This window comes from Accipiter gentilis, chromosome 1, assembly GCF_929443795.1.
Source record: "Accipiter gentilis chromosome 1, bAccGen1.1, whole genome shotgun sequence".
NCBI classification, from domain to species: domain Eukaryota; kingdom Metazoa; phylum Chordata; class Aves; order Accipitriformes; family Accipitridae; genus Astur; species Astur gentilis.
Genome location: NC_064880.1, coordinates 55,449,297 through 55,468,084, shown reverse-complemented (window position 1 = coordinate 55,468,084; position 18,788 = coordinate 55,449,297). Strand labels below are relative to the sequence as shown.

At 36.0% G+C, this 18,788-nt stretch overlaps 1 protein-coding gene across 22 annotated transcripts in view; it reads left to right on the top strand.

The window, feature by feature from the left end:
• BAZ2B (bromodomain adjacent to zinc finger domain 2B) overlaps positions 1-18,788 on the top strand; it is a 285,742-nt gene that overhangs the window by 234,552 nt on the left and 32,402 nt on the right. For 15 of the 22 annotated variants that reach the window (XM_049809512.1, XM_049809491.1, XM_049809455.1 and 12 more), the window contains 8 exons: positions 3,286-3,496; positions 8,084-8,176; positions 8,300-8,361; positions 13,348-13,413; positions 14,166-14,231; positions 14,907-14,951; positions 15,202-15,234; positions 16,425-16,490. In XM_049809512.1, coding sequence (XP_049665469.1) covers positions 3,286-3,496; positions 8,084-8,176; positions 8,300-8,361; positions 13,348-13,413; positions 14,166-14,231; positions 14,907-14,951; positions 15,202-15,234; positions 16,425-16,490 — 642 coding nt within the window. The remainder of the gene's footprint in view (positions 1-3,285; positions 3,497-8,083; positions 8,177-8,299; positions 8,362-13,347; positions 13,414-14,165; positions 14,232-14,906; positions 14,952-15,201; positions 15,235-16,424; positions 16,491-18,788) is intronic. The other 7 variants (XM_049809592.1, XM_049809565.1, XM_049809481.1 and 4 more) reach the window with 2 other exon arrangements.

Here is an 18,788-nt window from a genome sequence, read left to right as displayed (position 1 = left end):
TCCATTCAGATCCATTTTAGTTGGAGATGAAGTATCAGTGAGGGCAAAATACAGACCTTTAAACCTGCTTATAGCTCTCTGGGAGTCATCATTAAGTCATGGTAAACATGGCATGCACTTTTTTTCCCAATGAGATTTTGCATAAAGCTGTGAAAATATCTGCGTCCCATCCCCAACTCTGAATGCTTGCCTAGGAAGGCAGCTGAATTCAGGAAAGGGAGAGGAGGGAAGTGCTTCAAGTACCTTTCCTGATCTCCTTATTGTGAAGTAACTCCTATGTACATTAGTCTTTCTCAGAGTATCTGATTATGGTGCTGCCTCGGAACAAATATAGTGCATCTCTATAAGGCATGAAGTCTACCTCTTTTAAGCCAATTCTTAAGCTTACTGCTGTTTACTTAAGAGACTTACTCTGTGAATAAGTATTTAGAAATCTAAAATGTTCATTACAGATGCAATAGAAATACCGTACAGAACAGCCAACTATAAAATCAGCTGTCATATGCATTTGTTATGTAGTAGTAATTATTTGTTTCCTTTTCTAGAAACTGGAATTTAAAATGTTTTTCCTATTCTGAATTCTGCAATTTAATTTAGAAAGCTTTGTTGTTAACTTTTTCTCACAAATCTGAAATAAACGAGGATATCTGCTTCTTGCAAGGTGCCTATGGTTTTGTTCATTAATTTGGTTAACAGGCTTTGAGCTTGATTCTGCTTCCATGCATAGTTATCTGGTGCATTTTGGTCAAGTGTCCTGATCTTAGTACAGTATTGAAATAGATGGTAGGTGCCTGAAGGTGAGAAATTGAATTAAGTTCTTATTTTTATTAGTTTCAACAATAAACCAAAACATTTTATAGGGTTATTCCCATTTTTTCTCTAATGGTTGTGTAGCGGAGCTTAGATTTTATGGATGCCCCTGATTCTTCTATGTTGGGGCACAACCTTCATATTTTTTCCTTAGAATATGGAAAATCTACAGAATAACAGATTGTACGTTCTTTTAATAGAAATGTATTTTGGGTCAGATTTTCAAGGATATCTGAGCACAAAATATAGGTGGTCAGTTAACTCCTGCTTAACCCTTAATAGATCTGTTCTGGACTATTTTTGTCTTGTCCTCCCTTGTGGAAACTTGTTGCATCCACAATGTCTTTTGGCAGGACTTTAAACAGTCTTCTCCCCATTCCTTGAAACGCCAGCTTCTTTTGCTTATTGAACCTTCTACTGGTTTCATTTGATGGCCTCTAGCTTCTTTCCTGGAAGGCATTATGAAAATGTAATAGACATCTGTGGTCTCTGTGGCACTAATGATCCTGTAGACCTCCATCTTTCTTTCTTTCTTTCTTTCTTTTTTTTTTGCGCACATATTTCTTATCATTAGTATCAGTAACGATAGAAAATACACATACAGAGCAAGAGTGATCTCACTGCAGGATCTAAGGTACTTCTTGAACTATGTCTGCTTCTCCTCCATTTCTTTGAATTCTATTTTGCCTTCCCTGCCCACATTCAGCACTTGCAGTTTCTGGGGTAAGATCTCCTAGGCTGGAGGTTGGTGTAGGTGGTAAGTACAGTATTAAATCTCACTTACATTGCTCAACAGACTGAACCTGTGATAAATTGTAAGTCGGGTACTAGACAGTGAAATGAAAGTGTATGCCTAAGTAGTACTCCTAAAGACAGAAGATGAATTAACTTGTGTTTAAGAGGTAGAGGTGACTATTTTGCATTAAAAAGTCCTTAGTGATGATGCACTGTACACATAGTGTAAAGTCATGATTCTGAACAGCTTGGTTTTAGGAACACAGCTAATAACAAAGCTCTTTGGAATGTCTCTAAACTAAGCGTGAGATAGACTCTTCGGATGGTCTTAACTGGGAGTGATTCAGACTTCAAAAAAAGGTATCTTTGCAGATACTCATCACTTCCTTGGAATCTGAATGTTTCATTAGCAAAATGTCATTTCTTTTGTTGAATCTTATATTAAACATTTGTAATTATGAAGAACGAGCAGAAAGAATTAAAAGATAAATTGTCAGAGTAAGCAAATAAAAAATGCATTTTATGGTACAGCAAATTTGATTTCGGTATTTATGCATGTACGAGTGTGAAAACTTTGCTAATGCCATTATTTTTTCTGAACAGATATTTAATTACTCTTAAGTTATCAGCTTTCATTCTTGCTTTAACAGACATTTTAAAAATCTTTTACAAAGCCTTTTAAGGCAAATTATGGAGTAGTCCTGAAGGATACTTAGCTTACGTTTTTTCCCTGCATTTTTCAAAAACTTTGGAAAATGGTAAAAGATGTTACAATTTTGAAATACTCATGTGCAGTCAAACAGGATCAGATAGACTGTGCTCCTGCTCTGCTTAGTAGATGCAATAATCTCTACTTTCTATCAGTTAAAGTAAAGCTATTTCTATGTGTGGACTAACTTGGGTATTTGTATTAATAAAGTATTTCAGTATTTGTTTTTGAGATTCCACAGAAAACCAGTAGTAATTGTGAAAGAAAGGGTTTAATGTAGTGCTGCATGCTGTGTTTAGAAAATATAGTTAACATAACTTCTAGTTCAGATAGATGGATTGTCAAAAGTTATAAAGTTTTGACTGCTTCAAGTTGGCACAGAAATTAACTTTCTTGCCAGTGTGTGAGGGGAGAACTACATTGTACTAAATGAAACTTCAAGATTAAAATGATTCTGTGTTTTTTTTCAACTTGGTTGTTGAGATCTACAACCTTGCAGAAAGCAATATTTGAAAATGCCCTACTGCATTTGATTGTTTTGTATGTCCAAATTTCTGTAAATACTAACAGTTGGAATACAGTAACTCGTAGCTTGACACATTTTTTCATTCATGTTGAGCAGTGGATTATATAAAAGCAGAGGAGTTATTTTTTAGTTTATGGAATAAGGAAGAATCTGTTTTGCCTTTTAAAAAGGGTTAAACGATAAGCAATTGTGTTATAAATAATTAAAAATATCACAATAGTGGCATACCTGCTAGGTAATAACTGTGTATGTCACTGAGTAGTCTTCAGAGTCTTGCATAGTAGTACAATTTAAAAAAGTTCATAGTGATAAGCTCTCAATATATAGCTTCTGTGCATCATCAAAACATTGTACTACCCAAATAGTACATTTTATATATATATAACTTATGGGAAGGGGGGGGTGGGGGAATCTCTTGCTGTTCATGTTCTCAAGCATCTTAGATTTATTTTTCCTTTTTTAAATTTGTGTTTATAATACCTCTGTGAAATGTGTCAATTAAAAGGGTGTGCAGTGGTGTCTTCTGAAGGAAGAGGAAGTCATTCCCCGTATCAGAGCTATGGAAGGGCGTAGAGGACGACCACCGAATCCAGACAGACAGCATTCTAGAGAGGAGTCAAGGATGAGACGACGCAAAGGCCGACCTCCGAATGTTGGTAGCGCTGAATTTCTAGACAACACCGATGCAAAGCTTTTAAGAAAGCTCCAGGCTCAAGGTAAGATTGTTTTCACAAACAGGGTATCAGTATATAGAGAGTTAATGTGTTTTCTGAAGAGGAGTGATGTGTTTCACTAGGGTATTAGTATGCAACATTTTATTTTGGAAATTTGCCACATGCTTTTATTGAAGCCTTTTTCAAGAGCATTAAATATAAAGGAAGAAGTGTGTGTAAATGCATGTGTAAAAGCTTACTCTACAGTTACACTATTCAGTTTTATAAAATCTAAAAAACCAGACATCCAATAATCTGGTTACCACTGACGTATTTTTTAAATTGACAAAAATTAACAGATCTTTGTTTTTTCCTGTATCAGCTCAAACAACAGTGGACCTAGAAATTGAAATTGAGAACCACTGAAGTTAGCCTTTCTGTGAAGCTTTTGGCTGTTCCAGGGAAAATACTTTTCTTGTGAAATGCCTGATAGTGACAAGATTTGAATGCCCATAAGGTTGAATAGCATCCTATAATAAGTAGTACCAATGTTGACAGTAGAACTTCCATGATAACAAATACTATTATATGTCAAAAGCACGAGGGCCTGGTTTTAAACAAACATCAGATACATGAGTTTTTAATTTCAATTCTTTAGTTCATAACTGTGCCATATTTTCTGAATGCATCTGATCTAATATGAAAAATTGTTACAGCCCAGGAGTCAGGGTGTTTGTTTTAACTTAAGACTTAATTTTTCTTTCACGTGCTGACATGCACATGTTTGGTTAGCTACCTTGTATTTTGCATCATGTCCTTGCATCTTTTTCCCTTGTTGCCTGCAAAGAGTACTGTTCTGTATAGATATATTTAAGGCATGCAATGGTAATGGTTTGGACAGATGGACAGACAGAAGTCAGTTTTAGAAATGCCTTAATTCATGGTATGTTTTGCAGTGTTGCATAGCTATTTTACCTGTGTGTTAAGGTCACCGCCTTTTGCTCAGTCTGAGAATTAGGAAACTGTTGTCAACTGCTGAAGCATTGTAGCATTTGCTGAGAGGCTGTGTATTTATTATTGAGACACAGTAACTGATTCCAGAAGTCTTTTCTTCTCAGTGGGAAAAGATAAGCCCAAGTCACTAAGCCATTTTGCTTCACTTTGTATCTTCCCTTTCCCTATATTGGCTACTGTAAGGGGTGGTGGGAAGTACTTAGAACTCTGTCATGTCTATTTTCCCACCACATGCTGTAGCATTTAATAAAATGAACAAAAACATATGGTTTATATATACAAGAACAGTCAGAATGTATAGTATTTGATGTTACATATGTTCATATCTACCTTGCTGCTTTTTTCACCTCATGAGAACATAAGAAATGTCTCGGTGGCTCAGCCCAGGGGTCATTGAGTGCAGAGCTCTGTCTTCAGTAGTGGCCATAGGAGATGCTGCTTGGAGAAAGCATGTGAACCTGATCACTTCTTTGTCCATTTATTTCCTCATACATGCACTGTGGTATCCTGAGGTGTTTTCTGAGTGATGATGTAGAGCACATTTTTTTCTTTCTCCATTTATTTTCTATTTATGGAACTGTTGCCCATGAATTAGCCTGTTCTTTGTTTTTTAACCTCCTGACAATGTTTGCTCTACCAGCCTGCTGTGGCAACAAGTTCCAGAAGTCTGCTGACTACTGGACCATTTTAATTTTTAAAAAATGATCTTCTGTTACTGTCAGTGGGCGTTCCCTAGTTCCATTATTGTGGGGTTTAGAGAATAACAGTTCTCCAATTTATGTTATCCATCACCTTGATGATTTTGCAGACCTTGATCTTCTTTGTCCTTAGTCTTCTCCTCTCCAAACTGAAGAGCCCAAATATTTTTAGTCTGTTCTCAGAAGGTTCCATCCCTTTGATCCTCTTAATGTGTCCTCTAATTTCAGTATTTCTTTTCTAGGTGTATTACCTTCCATTTATCTATGATGAAGCTTCTCTGCTACCTTTTCCCACTGTTTTGCAGGGCTCTTCCAGAGATCCTTGCTGTCAGCACAGCCTTGGATTTTCCAGAACGCTTAATAACATCTTCACATTTTGGGATTTAACTTTGCAGTCCCCTTTACAAGTTTCATTGATGAAAAAAGATACTAAATAAAGCTGGTTCTAGTACCGATTTGTGAAAAAACCTTCGACTAACTCTTCTTCACCACAAAAGGAGACTGCTGATCTCTGTCCTTCACCTGCTATCATTTAAAGAGCTTTCAGTCTGTGCAGCTGTACTTCAAAGACATAACAGCTTAGTTGTATTAATGTTTGACTTAGAACCTAGTCAGATACTTTCTGAAATTCAGAATATGTTATGTTCATTAAATTCTCTTTATCTCCCTGTTACTGACATTCTCATTGAAACCCATAATTAGGCAGTTTCCCTTTGTAGAAGCCACGCCAACTGTCTGAACTGATGGTGTTTTATAATATACTCAGTAAGTATATGTAAGACATAATATGTACAATAAGACTCTAAAGAGGAAAGGAAAATCAGACTAACCTATCTGTACTTGCCAAGACTTCTGCTAGAGCCCTTTTCATTAATGAGAGTTGCCAGTCCTATGACACAGTGGCTGTTGTTAATAATACAGTAAACACCCAGACCAACGTCTCTGTGGTTTCATGTTAATGTTCCTTCACGTTTCTCAGTTTACTCTGTCCCATCCTGGTGAACTGTTAACACCTGACTTGCCCTCTTGATCTAATACTTCTTTTATATTTACCTCTAATTCATCTAGCTCTTCCAACCTGTTTGCTGTGGACAATGCACTGAGTAGGGGAATCTACCCAGCATCTTCAGCAGTAGAGATTGATACAAGGAATTCAGTAACCCTTTTTTCTAAGGCTCTTTTTTCTGTCCTGTTGATCATTGGGTCCCACTGATTACATTTCTGGCTTCCTGTTGTGATATATGTAAAGATCTTTTACTGTCTGCTCAGGCATCCTTTGCAATGTGCTCTTCAAATTCTTTTTCAGCCTTTCTAACTCTTAAAGTTTGGTCTGTCATAGGCTTTCCTGTTCTTATTTGAGCAAGCTTTTCATGTTTTATATGCTCACCATTTTCCTATGACGGCCTCCTTTTCTGAAGACCTGCATATGGACTACCTTTTTCCTTTTTTAAATGTGGCTCCATGTTTACCTGGACAAGTATACCTTTTTTAAAATACTGCTTTTAGGTTGCTCACTTGAAGTATGCGTGCTTGAAGACTGCTTTTGTACAACTTCTTTTAGGGTTCCACCAAGTGGACTACATAGATGTCTCTTCATTCATTGTTTTTTATGCTACGTGACTTGATACTGCACTTTGCATAGAAAGCTAGTCTTCTGCCTGTACATCTCATTTTGATATTCCTGTAACATTGGTACCTGGCAACACCATGTATTATTAATTATCCTTCTACTGTGTCTGTGAGATGTCCATTACATCTGGATTATCATTTGATACCAAGAATTCTGTTTTCCCTAATTTCTTTTTTGATTTCTTGGCTTGATTTAGAAGCCCTTAAATTTTGCTCGGTATGGCACATATTAGTTGAATGGAAATACAGGTGGTCTGATTTGTCGTCTCTGTGTTTTGCAGTATAGGTGTTTGTTTCCCATCTGTCCTTTTCAAACGCATGACGAACATTAACTACATCCTCCTTATGGATTGTGTTAATTCAGACTAAGTGGTCCACTGCATTTGTTGGCCTTCCATACTTCATAGCTTAAGTTTTCCTCTATAATGTAGTCTAACTTCCAGCCACTGGTTCTGTTTCAGTTAAGATGTAACTTCTTCTGTATGGTTTCCCCTTGGCCCTGAAGGTTTCCCTGTTGTGTACCTATTACACGACCCTTCCTATCTGCAGCATCATCTTATCTATACATGGATTTTCCATATGTCTGCCTGCATCTTGGTCATTGCACAAGAAGTTGACAGTATTCTGGAGAATGCTATGAAAGAGGTCGTGGACCTCAGTCCTTTGAAAGCAAGCTGAATTCAACCCCGAGAAAATCCTTCTTACAGCTGTCTTACATCAGTGTGTCCATGCACAGTTCATCCAAATTTAATAAATGTTCTCACTTAAAGCAGTAGAATGCTTCAGGAAATTACTAATTGGCAGAAGAGTGGCTGGCTGTAGGTAGCCATGCTGGAGAGATGTGTGACCCTGATGAGTGTGCTCTTACTGCATTGTTAAAAAAAGATTGATTACATGAGGTGACTCGTAAGGAAAACAGTAATTCCATGCTTTCTGAATAAAATGTTGATTTCGTACTCTGAGACAAGTGTTTTCTGCATTAAAAAGAAAGAAGAAATCAGTTTTTAAATGAAGCAACATTATTGGCCTGACGCTATCACTTAATAGGTATTTTTTTTCCTCCAAAAGTAGTATTTTCTTTTATGTAGAAAGTATCCATGTTCATTTGTACTGTTGATGTAGTTACTGATAAGTGAGATACCACTAAAGGTAGTTGATAGTGAAATGTTGTCAAGATAAATGTGTGCAAAACAAATCCACTTTTTCCTCTATCTTTACCTCATGCAAATGTCTTTACCTCATGCAAGTGTCTGGATTTATTGTTGGACAGCACTGCTTTTATGAACTTAATATTTTCTTTTTGTAACAGAAATAGCTAGGCAAGCAGCACAAATAAAGCTACTGAGAAAACTCCAGAAGCAGGAACAAGCTCGAGCTGCCAAAGAAGCAAAAAAACAGCAAGGTAAGTATTACTTAGGAAAGTTTGTGCATGCTAGCAGATTATTGTGGAAAGTATTAATGAAAAGTTAGCTATCACTTGTCATGTTCTGCTGATAATAATTTTTTGTTTGCTTTTGTTTCTCAGCTATTATGGCAGCTGAAGAAAAGCGAAAGCAAAAGGAACAGATAAAGATAATGAAGCAGCAGGTAAACTTTAAGTGATTGTTAAATTAGTTCTTTAAATTACATTTTGAATTATTGAATTACGGGTATTTTAATTACTTAGTAAATTATTGAGTATGCTGATTACAAAGTGAATGTTTTAAATCTGGTTTTAAAGAGCACACAGTGTATATTATTTAAAATTCTAAACTCTGTAGTTGTCGTTCACGTTGTCAGGACATCCCAATTTTGTCTGTGTTGATTTAAGCCACCCAACATATGTAATTGCTTGCTAATATCAGTAAGAAATTAAAAAACTGCTATCAAAGTACAGTGATGCAGTCTTCCTTTATTTCGCTCTGTGAAAACAAACTGTTATATCTGTTTATGTAAATACTGGAAGAGCGCAGTTAACTTATTCAGTGTTCTGGAAGGCTGTCAGTGGTTTTAAGTTGTGTGCAAAGGCTTGTATCTCAGTATGCCAGTGAATTAATACATGTTTTTAAACATACAAGTATTGTTAAATACTGCCATACCAAGTACGTCCAATAAAAGCGAGCCCATATAAACTTCACCAAACTAACCTACTTACGGAAGCAGGCTTTTAAATTTTTTAACAACTGCTTTTAGTGAATTAGTGAAAAGTTGTGTATGTTGGGAATCTGAAGATTTTTAAAAGAGAATAATTTGCATCCAAACATATATTTGTGTGGTTGTTTTTTATATTCGTTCTGTTCATTATGAAACTTACTGCAGAGTACAGAAATTAAATGCTTCATCTGGTAGCAGTCAAAGGACAAGTTTTTTAGCTTTCAGTGAAAAGACATTTTTTGTGTTCAGTACCATTATTGCTACAGGTTTTTATTGCTACAGGTTTTTACCCTCTTACAGTGGCAGAGAATAAGTATATAAAACCTTTTAAAAGTAGGAAAAGTTGACTTTGGTAGGCAAATTCAACCTGTACTGCTGTTGAATTGGTATGTGTATGCATAGTACATAGTACATTTAGTACATTTAATAGTACATTTAATTTTTTTTAAAAAAGGATGTCTAAATATTGTTTGGATTAACTATTTTATGTTAAATGTTCATATTCTTATTATAGTAGTATTTATAGAGTCTTAAATACAAGGGATATATTAAGATGGAGACGATGAACATTTACTATTAAAACCGATACCTTTCATTTGTGATAGAAACTTTAACTGACATTTCCATGAAATTCTATAAGTATTTGCACTTGATGATATGTTACTTTGTAATGTAATGCTTTTTTAGCTGTAAATAAAATTTTAAAGTTGGACATGGGAAGAGAGGATTCCAGGTTTGCCTTCACTGCATTCATGCATCAGCTTCATGAGACATTTAATTAACTTCCTGATTTAAAATACCTCATGCCTTTCATACAGGATAAAGCTGAAGTCTGTTGCAGGGAAAATGTTTCTGCAGTGTCTTCACTGTAGTCTCAAGACTGGTTTCTATTTATATTGTAGTTCACTTGTGTTTTTTCTAGAGATGGTTTAGTTACAGTTTTTTTGAGCTCGTTACACCTTTTCAGTCTGTTGTGTTATTTGAGTAATCTACCGAGTAATTTTATTTTGCAGCTGAGTTGCATTTAGATCTCTATAGAAGCTTCTCATCTAACATTCAGATTCAAAAATCAGCAAAACAAAACATGTCTATATTGGATATATTTTTTTGTGGTTTTTTGGATGTCAGAGAAGAATTAATTAAGATGGAGTAATAGAACCATAGAATCATTTAGGTTGGAAAGGACTTTTAAGATCATTGAGTCCAACCATAAACCTAACACTGCCATGTCCACCACTAAACCATGTCCCCAAGCACCACACCTACACGTCTTTTAAATATGTCCAGGAATGGTGACTCAACCACTTCCCTGGGCAGCCTGTTCCAATGATTGACCACCCTTTCAGTGAAGAAATTTTTCCTAATATCCAATCAAAAACTCCCCTGGCACAACTTGAGGCCATCTCCTCTCATCCTATCACTTGTTACTTGGGAAAAGAGACTGACACCCCCACAACCCCCCCCCCACAACCCCCCTTCAGGCAGTTGTAGAGAGCAGTAAGGTCTCCCCTCAGCCTCCTTTTCTCCAGACTAAACAACCCCAGTTCCCTCAGCTGCTCCTCATAAGACTTGTGCTTTAGACCCTTCACCAGCTTTGTTGCTTTTCTCTGGACGCGCTCCAGCAACTCAATGTCTTTGTATGATTTCACCATCCCACCAGTTAGAAATAATACTGGAAAACCAGATCTCATTATTTTGCCTCTTAAGTGGTATCCTGAGGTGTTAAAAAAGCCAATGAAAATATAAAGGCCTTTCACATCTTTGAAATCCAGATACTAAAACCTAACATACTTCTTTTTTTATTATTATTATTTTTTTTATTAAGTAGTTAACCAAAATTGTTGTTACTGCAGATACCTTAAATATCCCAGGAATGGATAACAATTAATCCTTGTTGGCAATTGTTTATGTTTTTCTGTGAAGAAAGTGCTCAGTATAGTAGACAGCGGGCTAGAAGTTGTCACTCTACCTTCTATGAGTTAAACTAGGAGAGGCTGAGAGAGTTGGGACTGTTCAGCCTGCAGAAGAGGAGGCTCAGGGGGCTCTCAGCAATGTGTACAAATACCTGGAGGGAGGGTGCAAAGAAGACGGGGCCAGGCTCTTTTCAGAGGTGCCCAGTGACAGGATGAGAGGCAGTGGGAGCACACACTGATGGGAGGTTCCCCCTGAATATCGGGAAACACTCTTCCTCCACGAGGGTGACTGAGAACTGGAACAGGTGGCTCAGGGAGGTTGTGGGGTCTCCCACCTTAGAGATTTTCAGCAGCTGTATGGACATGGTCCTGGGTAACTGGCTCCAGGGGACCCTTCTTGAGCTGGGGGGGTTGGACAAGGCGACTTCCAGAGGTCCCTTCCAACCTCAACCATTCTGAACTTTTGTAGTTAGTGACAGCTTCCAGGTTTCCACTTATGAAGGCAACCCATTCTTGCTAAAGAAGGGTAAATAATGCAGACTGTTCTTTTTTTAAGAGCATTGGGCTTGTATCCAGTCACATCACCTGATGATTATAAAGTGTTCCTTACATTCTTAGGTGTGCAGGGATCAAGAATTGCTTAGCAAATACATCAAATCCAGACCTCGTTTATCATCTCCATATTCCTTCTTGAGTTACAAACTGATAAAATTTTCATGATTCCAATGTGTTGAAAACTTCTTCTAATCTTGGATATTTCTTGACACCGCCCTCTACTGAAAAGTTTATTCTGTATTAACTCTAGCCTTTATGGAATTGAGAGACTACAGTACATACTCTAAACTTCTGTACAGTTTTGTCTGTAAATTATATTGGGGGATAATAGAGACTTAAGGTCCATACTGTGAGCTTTGCATGTTGAAAATCAAAGTTCAACACTGTATAAACAAGGCCCCTGAATTAATTTTCTGCATAAGGTAGTCTTATGCTGGACTTCTTAACAGTTTAATGAACTGGTAAGATTTGCCTTGAGTTTGTAAGACCTCATGAGGTCTTCTGGTATTGGAGCTCTACAGGAAATTTTATATGTCTTTCTCTTCTCTGATTGATCCTTTTTTGTTAAATATTTTAGATTATGTTTTCTTAGGGGCTTGGTTTTGATTGTAATTATTGTTTTTATAAAGTGTATACATCACTGTATATATGTATACAGTATATGTGTGTTCTCTTAGAGTAGCCCATGATCTAGAGTCTCAGACCAGCTCACAAGAAAACAATGTCTTCCACAGAGATGTGCTTTACACTCACTGTTGGGAAAATATCTGCTGTTCCAGGGAAGAATATTGAGCTCCTTTTCAGGCTTCTGATTTAGGCCTCGCAGCTTGCAGGGCCTTTCCATGGTCTGGGTTTTGCTGTTAAAACTTTATAGCAAGTTCAGCTGAATGTAATGTAGCACTTCTCTTCATAATGGTCCCTGCCTAGTCATTGTGGCTCAAGCAGCTTTTTTGAGATAATAAAACCTCAAATAATGTACTAAAAATTTTTTAATATGAACTTGGGTTATTACTATTTAACAGACAAAACCCATGCAGCACAAGAAATGTGAACTAATCCCAAAGTTTGCAATGATTGAATTTCTAAATCAATGTAATAGGACTTCATTCAGATTTTAGGAACTAATTCCTGAAAAAGAATAAATTAGAATATTGTTAGACAGCATTCATCTGTGGAGTTCTTAGCTTGATCATTTTGTTCTTGCCATGATGAAACATGCTGAAATGTGTTGTACTTACCGTGGCTGCTGTTTTGGTTACTTTTTTTGTTATTTCACTCTTCGGCAAGTATAAAACTCAGTCCCATAAACTACGTGTTAAGGCATCCAAACTCATCATCAATTACCTGAATATTTAAAAAATCTGGAGAAACTGAAGTGTACTAAACTGTGAATATATTATCCAAGTTGCATGTGGGTGACTATTACTGGCTGACAGGGTACGTACGTTGGGTTTCACAGTGCTCTGATTCTCCATGTTGCCCGTGGTACCATAATGAACTGAAAGGCTGCTAGAACCAAGGCAGAAAATAGTGGTTTGACAGAACCCTGTATTTCTTATTAAGGGAGATCACGTCAAAACATCATGTTTTTCATGATAGCTCCCATTTCCATTCATTCTTAAATTTCTCCACCATTGCCAGCTAGGATTTGAATGCTGCTAACTTGCTTACATTGTCATTAATCTGGTCCCCTTAAAGCTGTTTTAAAAAAACAACAAACTATGACAACTTAAACATGAGCACCTAGGCATAACGCAGTGTTGGTTCCTTCAGGGATATACCAGACATCATCTAATGCTAGTAAAAATGCTAAACGTACCTTGTTATGTGGGAACAATTGACTACAATGGGTGCGAGACTCCCTAACAAAAAGCATATATGTATAAACTTGGTCATTTTTTAAAATGCAAAAAGTAAGTTTACTTTCTCAATATTGTTTTTTTAAAAAGAAATAACTTTTTTCCTCTTGTAGGAAAAAATTAAGCGAATCCAGCAAATCAGAATGGAGAAAGAACTTCGAGCTCAGCAACTTTTAGAGGTAAAAATAATGGCTCAAATGCAATATTTGTGTTGCCATATTAAAGAACGTTTTATTTTAATAGTCATGCATGCAGTTAGGAATGTAACTAAATATAACAGTTCTAGCAACCTGGACTTCCAAAGGCCAGTTCAAAAATGTGTCTTAAAATCTTTTTCTTAAAAAAAATCTGTATTAACTTTGACCCAAATCTTGCAAATGTTCACTTGAGTTCCTGACTTTCTACACAAATAATCTTGTATTTGCTAAAGTTAACAGCGTAACTATTCCTTTGTTGAAAAAGAAGTTTGCAATAATAGGATGTTAAAGCAGTATCATGTTCTGCTCTGTATAAAGTGCATTGGAGTTAAAATACTGAGTTTATATATATGCTAGACTATATTGTTATACTATACTAGTTTGCTAGTATACTAGCACAGACAGATTGCTAGTTTGCAAGTCTCCATTCATGGAAAAATTAATGGTAATTTCTTTGCCACTTATGTTTTATTGTTTCTGTGTATGCTTACATTCTTACTTATAATAGCCAGGTGAAGCAATTTTGAGGGCTCTTGAATTTCTGTCTTAATTCTTAAAAAGTAAATTAATTGTGAATTGATTGTTTATGAAAGCTGCATTGGGGAAGAAGTCTGTTGCAACATACAAGATATGTGATGATGTTTTGAACTTTTTATAGGCACGTAACTTTATTTCTAGTCAGATTATTTTCAAGTTGTGATGGTGCTGTTGTGTGACCTGTTTTGCATGCACAGGCAAAAAAGAAAAAGAAGGAAGAAGCAGCAAATGCCAAATTATTGGAGGCCGAAAAACGAATAAAGGTTAGTTTAGAGGAGCTCCAAAAACAAGAACTGTGTTATTGTGCATACTATATGTTGATGTATAAAAGCAGTAAATGTGGAAGAATATTCATTGATAATGAAACTGTAAATAGAGATGGCATATGAATAATGTGTACATAAGTTTACATAAACACATGAAGCATACACAGAGAGAATTTTGTGTATGTGTGACATACACATACATTCATACATACACACATGAATATAGAGACAGTGATTTTTTGTGTGCCACTACCATGAGTTTTGCTTACGTGATGCTTGGTTTGCATAACTTAAAATGCTCGTGCAGTAACATTATTCACAACGTTCTTTTAAGCACACTGTGTCAAAAAACTTTGTTGCTTCTCAACAAGCATAGTCTTTTCTAGGGTGTATGTGTACAAGACTACAGAACTGTTTTACAAACATTTGAAAATACAGTTTACATGTGTACTTCTATTACTGCTTTGGTATTCTTGGTGTATTTTAACATGGAACTCCCAACTCAATAGACTCGCTGTCATGTATACCATGTATACTTCTCTGTGGTCAATTTATGGGGGGTGGGGAGATAAGAATTTAATTCAGAAGTACTGTTTTAGTGTGGCAAAAATGTGCAACTTGTAAGTAAATTTTGATAGATATTTTAAATAAATTTCTGTTGTTTTGTTTAAGGAAAAAGAGATGCGAAGGCAGCAAGCCGTTCTTCTGAAACACCAGGTTGGTATACATTCAGTTGACCAAACAGACAGAATGCCCATTGTGAACTACTACTTAAGCTATATGGGGGAGGTGGGGAAATCGTCAAACTATGCCCTTTTTAAATTTCTGGGTTTGATTCCTGCACAAATTTTCTTTCACCTTATGATTTGTTGCTTTGCTTTGGTTTTGGGGTCTTTTGGGGGATTATAAAGTGGTTTTATGACTTTGTGATTTCTGTTTCATAATATTTGCCAACTCTTTCTACCAGGAGTTGGAGAGGCATAGACTAGATATGGTATGGGTATGTTTATTTTTGTACATCTAACACCGCATTGTGATTTGGTTGTGATATGGTTGTCATAGCAATGCATAAAATGTAGCACTGGCTGCTGTCATATTACATACTGCTGCATGGCTTTACAGCACAGTGCATTGCATACATCTGCTTGTCTTGTCTGTTAAGGAAAAAAAAAAAAGACATGTCTTGAACATGTGTATAAATTGAACATCACAATAAGTAAGTGAGGTTTTTAACCAAAAATCTATGTTACTGATGTCCTAATAGAAATTGGACTACTGTATAAAATCAGGGATTAATTAATGCAAAATTAATAGGTAGTCACTTTGATAATTTTTGCAAGCATTGTCCCATTCACTGTGAATGAATCCAGACATTTTAAAAATAATTTCAATTAACTATTTTAGAAATCAGGATGATGTCTTTCCTAAGTTTGTAAGGTACTGAGGAAATTAGCTTTCAGTTGGTGGTAAATACATAATGTTATAAATATAGAATGAAACATTAGAATGTATTCCTAGCTTCACTGAATTAGATGATAAAATTCCCATAGCCTTTACTGGGGCCAAGATTTACTCTACAGCTTTTAAGGCAAAAACTCTATACTTAACGCTCAAGAATACAGCTCCTTAAAGCATCTGAAGTTACTGACATAATTTATCGAGGCACAGACATCAGTAAATGCAAGTGTCGTTGCGTATGTATAAGCGCCACCACTAGCTTGATTAAAAATGATCTAGACCTGAGAAAATTAATCATATTTGTTGCTTGGTTACAAAAATGTTAATTTTTGCAATGTTTGAAAATGACCAGTTGAAAATTTCTGCTGAATTGGCTATTGAAGAAGTAAATTGCAAGTTCTGTAATAGCAGATGTAAGGTAACTGACCTGTTCCAGCCAACCATTATGCTTTTTGTTCTGCCAGCTTATGAAGGAGCATCACAACTGACCATAAGTAAATCTGTATGCTTCTTTTTTACACTGTCTCCATGTTCATTGCTTTACCTTTTTGCTTTTGATTGTTCTTGTATTTGCTTTCTAAACCTGAACTAAAACATGCACAGACTTGGCCATTCTTGTCCTATATTTAGTATTTACTGTGACTTGTCTATTAATGCTAAATTTGTTACTCAGCTTTTTTACTGATTTGAAAATGTGGATTAGTTTTGTTCTAATCTTACCTGCTTCAATAGGAACGAGAAAGGAGAAGACAACACATGATGCTTATGAAAGCCATGGAAGCACGTAAAAAAGCAGAAGTGAGTATCAACCTTCAAAAGTTTGAACTTTTCATGTTTTCATTCTGCAGTGATCTGTAGAAGAGCAGTGTCTTTAACGTACCTGTTTGTATAATTTCATTTGTATGCATGGCAGTGGCAGGAGAAGAAGCAATAGGCACAAACTGAAATACAGGTAATTCTGCTTAAACTTAAGAAAAGCTTTTTTACTTTGAGGGTGATGGTTGAACACTGGCACAGATTGCCCAGGTAGGTTGTGGAGTTCCAACCTGCTGTAGCTGATACTGCTGTGGGTTGCTGGCGTGGACAGGATGCACACGGCAATGGGAACTGGATGAGCTCAAGAGCTCCCTTCCATCCTCAGTGATTCTGAGCAAGAAGCCAATAATTGCATAGTCACTTCAGAGACCCTAGTATTTCCTGGAAAGGAAGTTTTATTTTCTCTTCTTCGCGTTGTTCATGTGTATAAGAAGAGTAAGGACTTCATCATACTGACTTGTCAGACTTGCTGAACAGGTTTTCCTCAATACTTACCCAGGGGTAAAAATATACATCTTATTCTAGCCCAGGCTTCTTAGAACTTGTGGATTTTATATATGATTCTAGACGGGGACCATGATGAAACCAAGCAAGTAGGATTATTATGCCTTAGTAATTTTATTTATTTGTCCTTCAGTAGAAAGTACTGCCGCGCTACAGAAAATAGATACTTCATTTCTCATTTTCTTTTACTAAACATATGTCAGAAATTCTGAACCAAGAGATAGAGAAGCCTAAAGTCCTAAATGTGTATGTGCTGTGTCATTTTGCGTACAATCATTTTACTTTGTCCGTCTCTGAATCCGGTTATTTAACTTGCTTTCTTTTTTGAACACAGTGACATTAAGCTGATAAGAAAAAACTGGTTGATTTCCCTTTTCAAAATTTCAGGCTTCTTTTGATTCTGATCATCTAAACATCTGCATTTTTTTGTTCTGTTTTGTTTCTCAAAATAAGACTATTTCCAAAATAGCTGCCCTTTCCTTACGATGAGTGCTTTTTATTCTGGTGATCGCTTTCATTTATATAAATTTAGTATATCACAAAAGGACCTAATAAAACTTTCGTATTATGAGGATTAATGCTAAAGACTAAATACACTTTCTGTGCTATTAAATTGGGTGTTTGGGCATCTGAATTAAAGTATTGTTTTTCATCATTCAAATTATTACTTTGCTTACAAGTTAAGGAACTCTAGATACTTTACTTAGAGGGGGAAAAATATTCAAGAAACACTGGCAGTCCATATCGGCACAACCTAACCCAAAATCCACTGAAATACTTAAATTGAGTTGACTAATCAGGCCTTTAACTAGTTAAATTTTACTTTTAGCCATACTATCGCATGAAAGACACCGAAGTTTCCCTGCTCTTAAGCTAATATAATAGTGGTTTTGTAATAGAATTTGTTCTTGTAGCCAGTTGAGAGGTCTCAATTTCATTAGAAGGTTGCGGAAGAAAAAGAGGGAAGTCTTTAGCTTTGCCTTGAAAGCAGTTGTAACCACATTGCTTATGTTCATGACTGAGGTAGCTTGAGAAAAAGCCTCTCTTACAGAATACCACATCCTGCTTATTAAGGTTACACTGTAGTAAATGAAATGTTACTAGCTAAAACAACTCAAACTTTTTTAGCTTCATTGGTTTGAAATAATACAGTAGTTTAGTTGCATTATAGATGGTTAAAAAAATTATCTACAAGTACATGATGAAATAGCATTGATGATAAAACCAGAGCTGTACAGTATGATTGATGAAACTTTTATGAGACAATGATAAACTAATTTGCATCTTAATCCTGAGGCTGTCTTCAGTTTTAACCCTGATATTGTCTTAAGGGGGACTATCAATGCTAAAACATAATTGCTAACTTCTCAAATTTTACTTTTTATATATTTCTGTATATTTTGAGACTTTTTTATCACTATATCCTGAGACTTTTATAAATACAGATAGCTAAGAGATTGAAGTAAAATAACTATCGTTATAGCATCTAATTGTCAAAGACATTGGTAAAACTTTTCTCTTAGATATGTTCGTAAATTTAAAAGAAAGTGACAGACCAAAACAAAGAAAAATTGAATAATACTTCAGTGCAAGGAAAAATTTCAGGGTTAAGTCTTAAGCCGACTAGAAAAGGTGCCCTTCTAGATTTCTTGTTTGTAAACAAAGAGGGACTCATGGACGAAGTGGTGATCGGTGGCTGTCTTGGTGACAGTGACCACAAAGTAGTTGAGTTTCAAATCATTGGTGATAGGAAAAAAACCGCCAGCAAAACTTTGA